Source organism: Sparus aurata, chromosome 24 (assembly GCF_900880675.1).
Source record: "Sparus aurata chromosome 24, fSpaAur1.1, whole genome shotgun sequence".
NCBI lineage: Eukaryota > Metazoa > Chordata > Actinopteri > Spariformes > Sparidae > Sparus > Sparus aurata.
The window spans coordinates 3,442,559-3,459,868 of NC_044210.1; the positions used below are offsets into that span (position 1 = coordinate 3,442,559).

At 43.0% G+C, this 17,310-nt stretch overlaps 1 protein-coding gene across 1 annotated transcript in view; it reads left to right on the forward strand.

Annotated features, from left to right (window-relative positions):
• ptgfrnb (prostaglandin F2 receptor inhibitor b) overlaps positions 1-17,310 on the forward strand; it is a 191,085-nt gene that overhangs the window by 1,606 nt on the left and 172,169 nt on the right. The window contains exons 2-4 of the mRNA XM_030410247.1: positions 5,884-5,996; positions 6,872-7,127; positions 13,959-14,366. Of these exons, the coding sequence (XP_030266107.1) occupies positions 5,884-5,996; positions 6,872-7,127; positions 13,959-14,366 (777 nt within the window). The remainder of the gene's footprint in view (positions 1-5,883; positions 5,997-6,871; positions 7,128-13,958; positions 14,367-17,310) is intronic.

The following is a 17,310-nucleotide window of genomic DNA, read 5'->3' on the forward strand; positions in this document are numbered from 1 at the left end:
CTCTCTCTCTCTCTCTTTTCTCTCTCTCTGTGTGTGTTGTGTGTGTGTGTGTTTGTGTGAGACGCTTCTGATGGGAAAGTGGCCACAGCACACAAACTGCTTGAACTAAACTGAACGACAGATGCCACAGACAGGTACCAGGGTGAGGGGTTACACTCCTGACAGCGTGCAGTAGCCGGTCATATCGTGGCCACGCTGGCATGAAATCTGCGCCACATTCACTTCACTTCCAGGAGGGCAAAGTCTGCTCTAATGTCACCATCCACACTTTCTGTTTCCTTCTGTGTGGCAGCCTGTAGAGCATTTGCATTTCAGTCTGAGTTACCGTGACACATGACGGCTGCCTGCCCTCATATTGTTCCAGCATTGGTAATGTGCTGCCATTCATGTTAGGGGTCGGCTGATAGGGTTATTAACTGATATTTGGAAGCAATGTACGCTGATCAGCCTCGGCATTAAAACTACCCACATAATATTGTGCAGCTTCCCCTTGCGCAGCCAAAACAGCCATTCCATGAGGGGGGTGTATTTGGTCCACAGCAGTGTTTGGATGGGTGGTGCATCCACTTCCACTAGGTTTATCTGATGATTTAAGTTACTTTGCAGATTGAGATTACTAAGAGCGTATAGACTTTTACTTGTGACGTGTAACCAATCGGAGAGTGATGTTGGCGGTGCGTTGAGACAGATGAAGGATGCTGCGTCGGAGCCAAAGTATTTCACTTGTCAATTTATCAGCAATCAAACAGAAAAAACACATGTTGGTTTGAACTGATAATCAGTTGTATTTGTGTCCTCAGTTGAACCCTTGAATTCATGTTCAACTGTTTGAGAGTAATCGACACAGAAGTGAATTAAAGCAACAATGTAAATGACTTTATAGCGCTTCAGTGAGCAAAATTAGAGTGCCTCTAGAGGCATAGACATGCTATATTTACTGTGTGTGCTCATTCTTACTTTGGTTATTCCTGGGACTTCCTCTTCCCACTGCCAGCATTAAGACTTGCAGGTTCTGTGCCATCCAACAGTAAAGGAATAGTTAAATGTGGAGATTACTGAGCCCTTGCTGGGTCTGCTCTCTTGTTTTAGAACTAATATGAACCAACCACTGAGACTTTCAATCAGAGTGCGCACATTAAAATGCCACTGTCACCACCATTTATTATGTGGATATGCACATTCTGTCGGCGGACAGCCAACATTAACCTGTACAGCTTTGACCTTGGAGCAGATGATGAGAAACTAAAAGCACACTTACCATTAAGCTTTCAATTTTTTGTCATTTATTAATACAGTCTGCTTCTACCATGCACAAGTCTTACATCCCAGATTTTGCCATTTATGCACAAGAAATATTTCATGACCCTCGGGTCAGGCCAAGAAGGCACAGTGCTGCTCAAAGTGATCTTCCCTCATAAACAAACCGGGTTCTGTCAGGGCTACTGTCTGGAAGTTAAGGGAACAGTTGTTTTTTTTTGTGTTTGGCCATCTGGAATTTGAGGTAGAACCAGAAATGTGTGTGACGAATTGCAGACGTTTCCCTGTTGTGACACACCTGATTCAGATAAAGGAGTCGTTATCAGGCTTTCAGCAGAGCTTGATGACGAGCTGATGATCTGAATCGGGTGTGTCGGAGCAGGGAGACACCAACAACTGGCAGGACAGGGGCACCAGGAACTGGATTGAAAAATATTATACAAGGTTAATTGTAAAAAATGAGTGTATAAACAAGGGTCTTCGCTTCTAACTCATTACTTATTGTAATGTATTTTGTTCCTGCTAATCACGAATCGTATCTCATTTGTAATATCTGTCAAAATAATCGTGATATGATTTTTGCTACTTGGCTGATTTGTTGTCTTTGGACAGACCCAAGCTAGCTGTTCACCCCTGTTTCCAGTGTCAGTGCTAAGCTAAGCTAACCATCCCCTAGCTGTAGCTTCAAACGTAGGGAGGATGGAGGAATATCTCCTGTGGTGACTCAGGGAGGCTTAGCAGCATGATGTTTGGTACTAGTGCCATATTTTGGTATGTTTTGTTTCTGCACATGACTTTGTAAAGGGTACAGCGGGATAATATTTAATCTCTGTACCTGCTTGTACTTATCACGTGTACTCTGTGTCCTCCTGCCTCCTGGGTCTGCCCACAAAAGTCAAATGCCACAGCTGTGGGGAAAAGGGATGAGTTTTTTACTAAAAGATTGCTGGTATTTCCACTCTTCAGCCTTACCACAAAGTCTGCATATTGCCTGGTCCAAATTGGCTGGCTATACCTTTTCATACGATTGAAAATGTTCCTAAACTGGGAACAAAGTCACTTTTGGATTTGTGACGAGAGCAGCTGCCATTGTTCCAAACTCTCTGAATCAGATATTTAAAGGGAGAGATGGGCAGACTTGATTTCTGGTCAAGTTTTAGTCCAAAACCAGTTACCTTACTCGGGACAGGTGGAGCAGGGAGGAGCTGGCCAATCCTAATTCCCATCCAGTCAACACTCGGGTCTCACCCACCCATAACACGCAGCAGCCTCTCCACCCTGGTGACCTGGAAGAGGGCAGCATTCTGAACCATCTGAAGACTTTGTGGAGAGATGTCTCTGTTGAGAGGTGGCAATAACCAGCATCTCAATTTTATCCAAATTCAGGATCAGGAAGTTTTCTGACATCCATTTCTTCACTGCATACAAGCAGGTCTCTAATTTCATGATTTGAGATTCATCATCAGCTTTTATGGGCACATACAACTGAGTGTTGTCCACATAGCAGTGGAGATGTCTTCCATAACTGCAAATAATTTGGTTAAGTGGTGAAAGATATAAAGAGAAGAGCAAAGGGTCAAGAACAGAGCCCTGGGGAACACCATACTCCACATTAGTAAACATTGATGTAGTATTATTGTAAGAAGCACATTGTGTTCTTTTGTAAAGGTAAGATTTTTCACCAACCGAGAGCCAGGCCAGAGATGCCAAATGGACTTTCGAGTCGGCCTGACAATATGCCATGATCTATGGTCTTCAGGCTCCACTGTCTGTGTGCAGCTTTTTATTCCAGTACAGAAAGGCATGATGGAAATTTGAGATTGAAAACCAAAAATCTCAGCACCCGGCCAAGCAACCCTTATTTTAGTGATTAATGATCCTATCAGCAGAGATGGTCTGTTTGTAACATGACACAGCAGAAATCTTAATGAACCTTTTAAATGCAGACTGCAGAATGCAGAGAGGAAGTGGACGTTAATTTTGACACAAGTCAGATGATAATTGCGTTAACAATGTACAATGAACAATGCAGGAAACAGGAATTGGAATTTTGAATACTGCAGTATTTGAGTCTTGCAGTTAGGCAGATAAAAACAGACTCATTTGACTTATTTTTTTCACTGTTACAGTAACATCGTCTATGTCACACTCCCCGGAGACAAAGTGAGGGATCCCTCAGTCTGTGGTTTATATATGAAGAAGACCGCAGACCACTCCTGACAGTGATAGCAAACAGGAACTGAAACATACAGCAGATTGTTTGTGGGACTTATTTCATTGTATCTTGTTACTTACTGAAGCAGAAAAAGCTCACAGTCAGCTCACACAGAAGACACCCGGCCAACTGCCCAAAACTCAAGCATTGATGGACCATACAAGCACAGGACCTGTTTATGAGGCACTTTATTTAAACCAATGCTGATCCAAATTTCCGTTGTCTTTGCAGACGTCTCAAATGCAGCCGTTTTTAGTGCCGTGTTAACTGCATAGTATGCAACATTTCCACATTAACATGTCTAAAAACAGCTTGACCCTGGTTATATTTTTGTAATCCAGAATTGGATTTAGCATTTTTATTTGGTCGCCCATCTTTGACCCTCGGGGAAAGGGAGTAACCACCAGGGTCCTCTTTTCTGAAAATCGTCTTGGATTTACACATGAATTAAGTCTTAAGATCATGTCCAGCTGTGCGCAGAGCATACAAAAATCTAAGCAGGTCCTGAGAATCTCATCTGTAACTGACACACCTGTGATCTATAAATCTCCAATCCCCTGACATTGACGGCACCTGCCTTTATGGTTTACCCTTATATAATGCATCACAGATGAGGGTTTAGTCAGGAGTAGATGGACCAAAAGGGCAGATAAAACTTTTTTGAAGACGAGATCATGTTGATTGTAGAGACGACTGAAGCCAGGCAACACTTATCACTACATGGACTAAATAGCGTGTGAACAAACAAAGCCAAACACGCAGTTATTGAGTGTGTCCCTGCTGCACATGATTCATGAAGCTCATACAAAACTCCCCACAGGTTGACATGTACAATAGATGTGTCCCAAAATGAAATACCCCTTACCCAGCTTGTGTCAAGTCTAAACTCTACTCAGAGATGAGATAATTTCCGTGTCAGTACTTGGATGTTGTTTTCTACTGAAGTTGTGATCAGAATTTATCACAAGTCTGTTTCATGAAGCCCAAGATGGTATGTCAGAGAGTGAGAAACGAGGGGGGCGACCACTCTATTGTTTGTATTGTTGATAGATTTCCATCGGCAGTTGTTAAAGATTCACAACTCCCTCGATACTTTGTGATGTCATCCAACTTTATCCTTTCGGCTCAATGAAATGTAGTGGAAAAAATGACAGAATTGCTGTGGAAGTCAGGTAATATTTGACCCAATAATAAGTTTATGAGACTATGAATCTGACCAAACATTTGTCTTGTTGTTCTTTCAGAACTCGATAGTTTCTGATATGATTGGAGACAGTCCACTTATCCAAATATACTGAGGGTCCATCCTCAGTCCAAAACAACCAAATGTCTCCATTTCTAAATATGGAATTAGAGGACTGAAGCACTTTTCAAAATGATAAAATATGAAGTATAGAAAAACGTTCAGAAACTGATCATTATGGCTGTTAACTTTAATATAAATATGATAGAGTTTGTAATAAATAGTATCACAGTGAATGTTATCTGACAGTATAGATCGTCTGCGTTACACATTGGATAATATGTTTATGATATAAGAAAATACCTATGTTTTGCATTTGACAGGCAGATTGTGTTCAACCGTAGTTCCATAGAATTGTAAGTACATGCAAAGCGAGAGATGTGAGCAGGGTCTGAGTTGGAATGTGGAGGTCTGGAGCCACATTTCATCAACCAAGAAGAGGCCGACTCTGCTGAGCACAGTCCCACTCTGCCGTGTTGCTACATGCTTCAGTCAGCTGAAATGTCAGCTTGAGGAATGTAAACCAGATGACTTGATTTGACACAACCAAACCTTTAAATGTAAGCTAATGGCATTAATGATATGACAAACAATAGTGACTAAAGACGAGAGGCACTTTTATGCAGAACTCTTGGTTTCTGACTCGCGGGAATCTTTTGAAATTTTGTCGAGTGCTGATATAACCAGTAGTGGATGTTCTCGCCGAGTAAGATTTTGTGGGTCATGCACATGGTGTGGATATTCAGGTTTTCGCACCATCATCAGTACCGTTCATCTCTACACAAGTTGCAACAAGCCCTCTGTGTGTCTGTGTGTATGTGAGTCAGTCAGTGAAAGGCTGTGCATGAGGACACATTTCAGAATAAAGACCAGGTAATTGGGGACGGCTGGACCAATTGTTGGAAAACAAATTCGAGGCTCGGTGAATCACTGCAGAGGGCATCGGTTTGTCTCACTGGGTAGAATTAAGATTTTCTCTTGGTGAAGTTGGATATTAAGATGGACTGACCCAGCCTAAGTTCACTCGCTTGATTCTGGTTGATTGTTGATTCTGCTGATTGCGAAACAAAAGCAGCTGAAAGCTGTTTATCTACATATTTACTCAGCCGTGAACTCTGTCTGTAGTTACATTCTTGTGTTTAGTTAAATATTCTCTCTGCCCCCATAGGTGGGTGCCTGGCCCGGGTGGTGACGGTGTCTCCTGGTCCATTAATTCGGGTGGAGGGTCAGTCGGTCTCCATCAGATGTGATGTCAATGACTATGGGGGACCTCGTGAGCAGGTAAGTGTCTTATACACTTTAATATCACAGTCAATTATCACTATATTTTCTACCAAGTACTTCAGTATTGATATTTTAATGATGACCATTGATACAAAATATGAACACAATGGGATTTCTGATCAATAACTATCATTTATATGGATACAATGACTTATTGTTTAAAAGACAAGTATTAGAACAAGTAGGAGAAAGAAAGAGGATCACGTCACTTTACTGTCATACAGCCTTTAAAACCAGGAAAAGACAACTTTTATGACATATAACGAAATAACCATATCAACATCGAAGACGATACATACTCTCATATCAACACAGCGATATGATAGATATATTGCTCACTCCATATTACATATAGATGCATGTCAAATCACATATGACAAGGACACAGCTGATAATGAGAACAGTTTAATTGTGTATGAGAGTATGACATGTTTTAGGAATCTGTTTTAAAGAACACAGCAGGAGCTCCAAATGGATCCTGCAATGGTTTTACCTCCAGCCTGTTGTATTAAACATTCATCAAAAGGACTGTTAATCATGGAAATCTGATCACTGGTTTCTGATATCTTTCTATCGTGAGGTTTGCACCAGGGGAAAGCTAGTAAAATGTGCCTGGATTTGTCCAGTGTTTGAGAATTGGTTAGGTCAGATTCATCCCCTGAGGTCACCAAGATCACAAAGTCTCATCCTCTTCCTCCTCCGCTGTCATATTGAGTTAACATTATTTTCTTAAACTAAAGTGAAGAAACTTTCATGCTCAAATGTTCCTAATGTCCCCATCAGCAGCACAGTTCTGCGCTGTATTCAGAGGTGAATATAAAGTAAAACAAAATGTTGTCCCTCCTGATTATTATCCCACTCTTTTCATGCAGGATTTCGAGTGGATGATGTCCAGGGATCCCAACACGAGGATAAAGATTATTTCCACATTTGACGCCGCCTATTCCCACCCGTCGCTCAGCAAGCGAGTTGCGTCTGGCGACATCTCGGTGGTGCGGCTGCAGGACAACGAGGTGGAGCTGAAGATAGCGGAGGCGAAGGCACTGGACGCTGGTTTTTACTGGTGCCAAACACCGAGCACAGACTCCGTCATCAGTGGCAACTACGAGGCCCAGGTCCAACTCACTGGTATGGGAGAAATGTGTGTGTGTGTGTGTGTTTGTATTTGCCACATAGTGAGGACCAGAGGTAGTTTTCTTAACCCGCGAAGTGAGGACATTTCGGTCCTCTTTTTGGTCCTCTCCCTTGAAACCAATATGTAAGGCTGTTTGGAGCCTACATATTGGTTTCAAGGGCAATGTTAGAATTAGTAGTGTAGAAGCACAAATGTGCGTGTTTAATTAAATGTGATAATTCATAATGGCATGTAATCTTCGGACCAGGGCTAGCTGTCATGACTGTGCTTTAAAGTGTGTTTGGTTGTGTATGAGGCTAACTTGCTGTATTGGTTCATTTAACAGCTATCCCCATGACTTAGTGATGCTCTGCTGACCATGCATATATCCTCCCTTCCACACACGCGCACGCACACAAACACACACAGACACACGCACACGCACGCACGCACTCCTGCTGGTTTTAGACAATTACTGGCTTATAATTTGGCTTATAACAGACACACAACACACCAGCACACTCATACAGTCACACTCGTGGTGGGGAGCAGATGTCAGGTGGATGGACTTTGCTTGTGTCAGATGAGGTCCAGGGAGAGAGAGATTTGGGGAATGAAACACAGGCTGATTGTATAAATACTATCATACGACACATAATGAACACATAAGAACTCCACAAGAGCTAACGGTAACTTATGTAGTATTTAGCTGTCTATAATGAGTGGAGACATATTGTTGTGTAGTCTCTTAAAAAAATATTTAAATTGAAAAAAAAACCCAAATACCTGTCATTAATAGTCAGCACCCTGTTTTGTACCAGCAACAGTCCAGTGTTTTTGGAGAAAATGATGAATTGGTTACCAAAATAGCGGTCTTTTACCTGAAAGACATACTAAAAAATAACGTCAGATTGGTGCATCCTTATCAAGCCCCCAGGTAGAGTGCCAGGCTCTGACCAAACCATGTGATAACATGATTACGTGAGGCACAGGGTTCCCAAAAAGACTCCTCCCACATTATGAAAGAAGCCTTTGTAAGCACCCATCACTACGGAATGATTCACCCTGATAACATTTGGAATCTCCCAACGTTCTTACTTTAACAACACCTGCAGTAGGGCTGGGCAATGTCTTAACTTTTGAAGACACATCCATATATTTTCAAACGAGATATAGTTTTAGCAAATACAGTTTATTTTGATATCGGGGTTATGTTGCGCAACGTAACCCATTTCTTCTTCAAAGCCGTGCCAGTTTGCGTCGCGACAACAGTACGATAAAGGCCTGTATTTTGCTACACAGAAATCTGTCAGTGAGATGAATGGAATTATTGTACCAGTGTTGTAGTGTGTGTGCGCCTGTGCGTGTGCGTGTGTGTGTGTGTGTATATGAGACAGAGCCACTTGTTTTCATCAGTTGAGGGTTTGTTTGTGTGTCAGGTGAATCAGAACGCATCGTCTGCTGTGTGAAAGTGACAGCATCTGAATGTGGCAACAGAAGTGCTGTAAAATACATTTCATACACGCGACATGTATGACAGGGACCAAGTCTGTCTCTTTCTCTCTGTCCATGCTTTATGCATGATTTTCAACTAAATTAAAGTATTTCAAACCTTTTTTATTCAGTACTTTATTCATTTGAAAAGCCAAATGACTTCCATTTAGTCTCAAACTGTGATGGACTGACTTGATCCTGTAGTGCACTGTAGAAACCTCTTGTTGACATGTGTCTGTGTGAATTAGAGCTCTGGGTTATTTGAATGTATTTGTTTGCATTTGCTTTGTTATCAGTCCTCATCATTGTAGTCTGCAGTTTGTTGCCACTCCGACAGGTATTTGACCTTTGGCTCATTGTTCACTGAGAGCAGTGATCCTAGCTCTGTTAACGGGTCAGCTCGTTAGCATCATACCTACACGTGATACCTTCTGGTATCTAGCCAGAGCTGCAAGTTTGGCTCTTGTAGAGATTCTTAGACAGTGGAGATGTCTCCAGAAACAATCTCATGGTTCCTGAGGATCGTCTCCATCCCTCAACTGTGCACAGTTTTAATTTGGACTGTTTTCTAATGCAGAAGCAGAGGGAAAGGGAGAAACCCATGCTCAGCATTTTCCTTTGAATTTAATTGGGGTTTTTTTCGCTCTCAGTAATCACACACATATTTTGGCGACTGTCGGTTTACATCCACCTTAACCTGAGCCCAAACACACAGGCTGTTTTAAAGATGGCTCTGCCTTATTTAGAAACTATACATTTGAGCGCTTCGGGAACATATCCTCCCATGAGCTGTCAAGTTTGAGAGGTGAAGTCACAAAGCGGGATTGTCAGACAGCAGGTTAGTTAGCTCCATAATGCACCATCATGTTCAGCTGCTCTCTGCTTCCCAGCACGGCTCCCCAGACACCTTGTTAAATTTAGACCTGAATTAACTAGGCAACGCTGTTTATGTGCCAGAGAGATTGTGTCGTGTATGTGCAGGGCGTATGTATTAGTGAGCGGCGTGTTTTGTAGTGCACGGAGGGGAGAATGTTTGTGTGTTTGTGTGTGAACGAGACTGTCAGTCGTTAACAGAGATGATGAGTTAGGTTTGCTGCTGGAGGGGTTATACCAGTCGAGACTTGTGCACCACACTCATCAGCACACACACACACACACACACGCACTCATACACACACATACGCACACACATTCCTTCCATCGGCCCACTGAGGCTGTTTGGTTATGTAAGAAGCCAGTGAAGTACAGTTCGCTGAGGGTTTGAAAACTCCTTTCAGGCTAATTTTAATTGATAGAGCAAATCGCAGATTATTCGTCCTGCCTTCGTTATCTGCCACAGACACTCACATCACTGCAGCACAGCAGCCCTGCTCTGTTCTCTCACTTCCACTACAAGTCTTAGTGGTGTCCGGTATCGTCCCGTTACTTACACATGTCCGATTTACCTTAAAGACTGAGATAAAATTACGAGCCCTGTTGAACCAATCCCACGCCTTCTTCTCAGAGTCGTGACACACTCATACACACACTCCTAGAGTCTGAGCTGCTGGAGCTGGGCAGACATTCAGGGATTTTATTGATCTCGCATGTTGTGTTAATTTATTTTAATCCAACTCTCTCCACAGTTTATGCTAATATCATAAAGAAAACACTTGGACTCATATCAGGATAATGACATGTTATCGATATATTGACCAGCCCTTCTGTTATCCACTGTTTAAGTTTTATTCACCATCTTAAGCCGAGACACTTAAAAATCACAATGTTCACTATTGCTGTCACATATTCGGGGCTGAAACTTGTGACTTGAAAGATTTTAGAGCTTTAGTATCTGTATCAATGTGTTTGTAAGTACATTGTTCATTAGATATCATACCTGACGTCAGTATACAGTGGTGTGCGTGTACAGACACACCCAGTGGCGCGCGCAGACTTTTTGAAGGGCAGGGGCGAAAAAGAAGGGCACTTTAGCGAGCGTTTTGGCTCCCAAGAGGGCGCTTTAGTGCGCGTTTTGGCTCCCAAGAGGGCACTTTAGCACATGTTTTGGCTCCCAAGAGGACAGTTTATCATGTTTTCACCAGCCAAAGGGGCAGTTTAGTGTGTTTTGCCAACCAAGAGGGCACTTTGGCATGCTTTTTTGGCTCTCAGGAAGGCACTTTAGCGCGCGTTTTGGCTCTCAGGAGGGCACTTTAGCGCGCGTTTTTCAACAATTGGGCCACGAGGGGGGGCCACTGCCCCCCCTGCCCCCCCCTTGTGCACATCACTGGACACACCCCAGCTCTCACTCATAATTTCTCTTTTTTGTGTTCTTCATATGTGAAGGATGAGAATAAGTTGATCCTGATGATAAAACCCAGCCTGTAATTCGTGTTTAGCAGTCAGCTGAGCCTGCCACTCAACCCCCCGCGTCCTCGCTGCAGACGTGTCATTCATCAAAGCGTCTAATGTCTTTTCTCCCCCGTGGTGAGAAGCAGAGGTACAACTTAATTATATTGTTATTGTCGCGGAGGCATTTTGAAAGTTGTTCCCCAGCGCAAGAAGCAGAAGTCAGAAGTGTCGCTATTTTTTTTAATTTCCCCTCACAGAGTGACTCATAAACCTTCTTTATGCATCAGACTAAGTTTAAAAAAAAAACCCAAACCAAAGCAGTGGTGAAAGCCACCGTGGTAAGACCTGCTCAGACTTCAGGAAGCCGAGAGTGGATTTGAAACAGGAACATCTTCATTATCAGAACAAAGTGAATGAGTGGAAGACACTTTACAGTGTTACCTGAGCAGGCAAGTCATTAGCCTTAATGAACGTGTGTGTGTGTGTGTGTGCGTGTGCGCGCGTGCGTGTGTGTGTGTGTGTTTAATACAAACACACACAGGCAGCACTTTTTAATCTGGAGCTGCTTGTTTGCTCACTCTCCTTCAGCCAGCAACCTTGACAAGAGTTTGACTTTAAAATGTTGCTGACTGACATGAATTCCTGCAAGGTTACCGTAAGATTAACCATTCCCCAACTAAAGGAACAGCTCACCCGAATAGTAAAATCCAGTCATCATCTCTCCCTCCATCAAGTTTTTAGTGGACATTTCTTAAACATTTCTTGAAGCTTCACAGTGAAATAGAGCCAAAGTAGCCGGAGACTTGATTTAAATCAGAAAAGCAACCAAAACACCACATGGCTCCATACCGCTCGTCTGCTGTAGTCCAAGTCGTCAGGAGCCCCGAGATCCCAAACTGATGATATTCACCCCTTTTATCAGCTGAAATCTTCACTGAAGCCACTAAGATAAAAGTATTAGCGTACACCCTGTCTGCTGTGAATGCACAAGCTTGACCGCATGTTGAGGGTGTTAAATGATGTCCGTTCAAATCTGGAGAATCGGATTACACCGGACGAGCTGTATGGAGCTTTTCTATCTATATTTTTGGTAGTTTACTACGTTGTAAAAAGCTTCAGGAATGTTTTGTGGACTACTTCACCTGACTTTCCATCATCATGGGGGCAGGGGATAATGAATAACTTTTGGGTGAACTTGTCCTTTATCAGCCTTCTACTGATGTAGGAAGTCATCACAAATATGCTTATGTTTTCACCTCTGTTTGTTGGTTAGATGGTTTGTGTTAGCAGGATTACACAAAAGCTTTATATCAGTAAGAGATGGAGTGGCTGTTGGGCCTTGGTGGAGGTATGCACTCTACTCAGTTATTTACGATTCTGTCCTTCCCCCTAATAAATGCTCGCATTTATTAGTTGGAGTTGAATCTTGAGCCTTGTATTTCACGACATTTAGTATGTTTCTGTAACACTAGAACTCCCTCTGATGTTGTTTTCCGTTCACATGTATGCACTTCCATTTTAAACACGTCTGCTTTTAATCCGACCTCCTTCGCAGGCTCATCCACTCTCTCTATCTGTACCGAGTTTTCCTTTTTCCAACATCAAAGCACTAAAGGATGGAGGTGGAGAAGGCAAAATAACTCAGGAGACGGCATCGCATACCTCGCTGGTGTCGTTATGTCATTACTTTAGTTTTTTTCACCCAAAAGCTATGCAGTTTTTTTATTTTAAGCCGAAACTGGTTTAAACAGATCATCGCGGTAAACAAGTTCTACACAAAAAGGCCCCCAGTAATGGAGGAATGAGGAGAAAATGCAAATATGTCGCTGATTATCCACCAAACTCTGTACGACGAACAACAAAGAAGAATAAAAAAGTAGTAACGAACCAAAAAACCAAATAAACAGCTCTCTAAATGTACTTTGTGTTGGGTTTTTTTAATGAGCAAGAGGTTTTTTGTTCTCCAAACTCCAAAGGGTGCCAGAGTGCTTGATGTCTCACTGTAGATTTAATTGACTTGTAAGCTCCAGTGAAAATTGGACTAACCTGTGCTGCGCTGTCACTCAGCAGCAGCCCTCATAACAGCCACGACTCGTCATCAGTAGAATGATTTTATTGTGAGGCAGCTGCAGGAATACAGAATACTCGCCAAGCACACAGACACGCCAGGCCAACAGAAACATGGGCAGTAATTCATACTGTGACACAGAGTTCTTTCTGCTAAATATTTACTTTTTAATGCAAAGAAATCCAGATGCAGTGAAAGATGGAAAAACACACAGTAAATGAAGAACTAAGAAACAAAAGCATCATTCTGCTGGAATGTGTCTCCATACACAGTCTACACTGGTTTTGGTCTTTGTGGGGTCCAAACTCCAAGAGCCCCCTCATAGTATAGGATCCAGTAGGATTGTGGGGACCAAAATGTTGGATTCCATAATGTAGATCATTACATTTTATGGTGAACACTTAAGCCCTTTTCACACAGAGATTCAGCATTATCGCCGCAGCTAAGACTCACCTTTACACCGCCTGTGTTTGTTCACACTAAACCAAACGAGGCGTGGCGGTACACATCACGCAGTTGACATCTGAATGTTTTTTTGTTTTTTTTTTCAATGTGTTTCCACCCGGTTCCCACCTGTTAATCTAAACACGTGTCCGCCGACTGCTTATAATCATTTTTTTTTTTTAAATGTTTATTTGAGATGGACATAGCAATTACATTGGACAAACCATATGCATTGTTTAGGTGTTTTAGCACAAGTGCTAATTCACAACACTTGTCCATAGGCAGCTTTTGAAAAGATAGAGCAGTTAGAAAATAGGGCAATTAAAATAATAAGAATGGAAAAAGAAAAAAAACAGGCAAAGATAGGAGAAAAAAAAACAAAAAAAACAAAAAAAAACAAAACGGGTGCACTTATAAAGTGTTGTGACTGTGAAGGGATATTCACCTTCAGTTTTTCAGTGTTATGAATGTATTTTTATTATGTTTTTTTTTTTGTCTGTTTTCTTGTCAGTCATCCCCAACACCCTCAAGGTCTCCCCTCAGACCCCACCCCCCGTCGTCTCAGAGGGAAGTGACTTCACCCTCTCCTGCAACGTTACCCGGGAACTCACCCACCCCACCTACCTGTCCGTCACCTGGTCGGTGAAGAAGGGAGGAACATCGGAGGACATTTTGACATTTGGCCCTCAGGGAGACGTGGTTGCGGGGTCAAAGTTCGCCCGGCGCTATGCTGACGGTGGCATCCGATTGGTTCCCGGGAAGAATGGAGTGTTTGAATTGGTGATTTCCAGAGTGACATCATCCGATGAAGGGAGTTATGAATGCAACGGGACGGAGTGGACGCATGAAAATGGAGGGAAATGGATAAAGATCGTGGAGAGCACAAGAGAGATGGGAACTGTTGCTGTTACTCCTACAGGTAAGAGAAATGATTTAACAGCAAGTGAAGTCATCAGGTCAAGAACTGTCGCAATAACTGCTGGCAGCTGCTCTGGTCACAAAACCTAATGTAGTGTTGCTGGTTTGGGAATATTTCTGCTTCCAACTGAATGAAAAGAGAGCCGACCAATTTAGAAAAGTAAATATACAAAATCTGCATCCCAAAGTGGCGAGACTAAAGAGATCCAACAAAGCAGAAGTGCTTTAATGCAGGCAGATTTGCTCTCTGCTGCTAAATATCCCCCAATTCACAGAATCAACAAGACAGCAGTCCCAGGATCTGATCGGAACCTTGCCCTGGATTAATATACCACACAGGAGACAGTCACATAGCCTGCGCCTCACTTGCTCTGGTACTCCCAGCTGGAAACACCAGCACTGTTTTTTTTTTTTGTGTTTTTTTTAGAAAGTCACATTATTATGTAATTATCTCAACTCGTTATAGCTGTGACGTTAGCATCCCCCGGCTCGCTGGCAGACCCAGGAGGCAGAAGGAGAGAGAGTGCAGAGGACAAGCAGCAATGAGATGAAACGTGCTTTCGTCCCCTGACGAACAGGCGAAAATGATAAAGTGACCGTAATACTGCGTACTGTGTTATTGACCCTTTTAATCACTGCCTGGGAAATTTCTTCACTGTGACATTCCTTATGCCCCCCACCACTACCACTCTCCACAATGGGCTGAGTACTAACTTTGACATACTACGGTAAGATCGAAACGGCAACCTGTTTTTTAATGTCCCGCCCAATCCAGGATGTGATTGTGGTAGGCTGTGTGCTCCCGTATTTTAAACTGGGTCAACGTGGCAGCTTGTTTGGAATGTTCTCTTAAATAAATGAAAAAGTTAACTGAAATGTGTTTTGGAAAAAGTGTAAGTTGAGAAATAAGCCACACAGTTGCCGAATCATTCTTCCTTTTTAAATTGGATTGAGTTCACAGGTCGTTCAAGAAGTGGGGAGTCGCTTTGGGGGCCCCTGATTTGCATAAAGTAGCCTAGACCTTTAATGAATTCAAATGCAGGATGGACCAGCGTGAAGCTCCATCAACTAAGGCTGCTAGCAAGTTATAGTTAGCTTGTGACAGCTTGGGCCCAGTGAGCCAGGCTGGATATTCACTGTTGGAAACCTTCCTTGTTTTGAGCACATATACGTCTCTGCTGCTGTATGTTGAACCTGTTCAACGGACCGAGGCTAAATTCCAGCCTCAGTTGTGTTGCAAAATGTCAGATAAACTGATGCAAATATGATTAAAGTGAAAAATGGTTATTTTTTCATTTCCTGGATGGTGGATCCTTGAAGCATATAAAGGTTGTATTGATCTTTTTATATAGTTGTCTGTGAGACAGTGCATCAGCAAATTTGGGTCATAGCAAAAATGCTGCCACAGCTTATTGGTGTTCAGACAGTCTCTGCTCTGTCACTCAGAGGAGCCTCCTTGACATCACTGCCAACACCACAGAGTCATTGTCGTCTTTTTAGGAGTTTGTTTGTTGAGCTCAGTCGTGGACCTGCAGTTCATTAAAGCTGCTCGCTGCAGGGTTTACTCTAGAGATTTAACACTGTGGAGTTGAGTCATTTTATTGGATTCCTTGTCATCATTTGGTTACCTTAAAAAGCCATTGTTGCTGCTGTTGGCAGCTTATAATAGTTGTGATTGGACTCAGGCTACAGGTAATTCTCTGTAAGGCAGTTGGAATGTGTTTACTGTATTTTGTATGATTAAAAAAACAGCTGCATAAAAGCTAAATAAAGCCTTCAGTGTCTCTAGAGAAAGCTGTGTGAAGTCTGATCCGTGACCTCAAGTGACGTCACTTGAGTCAGTGTCAGTTGGGGCTGAAGAGTACGAGCCTTAAAGTGAAACAGACCTGTTGGTGTGGAGTTAGGAAAAAGAGAGCATAGCTGCTGCTCATATAGACTTGTGGTTAGCAGCTTGAGGCTATGCTAGCTATGCTGCAACACTAACATGGCTTTTAAAATGCAAGGCTAAAATTGTAGTGGACAGCTAAGCAACTGACTCTGCAGCAACATCATACCGACCATTTTCATCTGACAAAGCCCCGGGATTATGGGAAATGTATTGAAAAAACAAGAAGTTGGGTTGTGTAAGGCCTCAGTTTTGTCTGAGAGGCGTACACACTTTGAGACTCTGAAAGCCCTGATCTGAACTCTGGGTCACAGAGTTGCGACTGTCAAGTGATCCTGTGCAACATAAACTTGGCATCAGGGGGTTCCTGCACATCCCTGCAGTAATTAAGCCTGGAGTCACAGTGCTGTAGTAATAAGAATCTGGAAATAATTACACCGAGGAGAGCAATAGATCATGTTTAAATCTCTCTCGGAGTCTTGGACACTACCCTGGATGAGTTTTCAGTGTCCCGTGCTGCTGTGTTGGATCTGGAGCGATATTGGAAGGAAGTGAAGGCTGGGAGGCGAGGGAGAGACGTGGGAGAGTTGTCTCTCTGTTGTGTGACTGTCGCTATTTGAATGGCATCCTCTCCTCTGGGAGACTCGGTCCCGCTCTGTCCCAGGATGCCCGTGACCCTCACTGTCTGTCTGTCTGTCTTGTTCTGTCCTGAGAGAGAGGCCCCTGCACTCACACTCTCCCTCCCTCCCTCTCACTCGTTCACTGCAGTTGCTGTGGTCACCATATCTTATATCCTTCTGGGTTACCATATCCTCTTAAGTGCTAAAACACACAGTGGTTTGTAATGAAACCAGAGCTGAGCAACACACACACACACACACACACACACACACAAGCACGCGCACACATGCATGCGCACGCACGCACGCACACACACACACACACACACACACACATACCCGTTTTTGCTACACCGTGAGACCCTGGGAGTGAGAATGACTGGGAGCAGCCTGGTGGGATCCACCCTTTCTGAGGGGTCTAGAGACATGATTTTAACTGC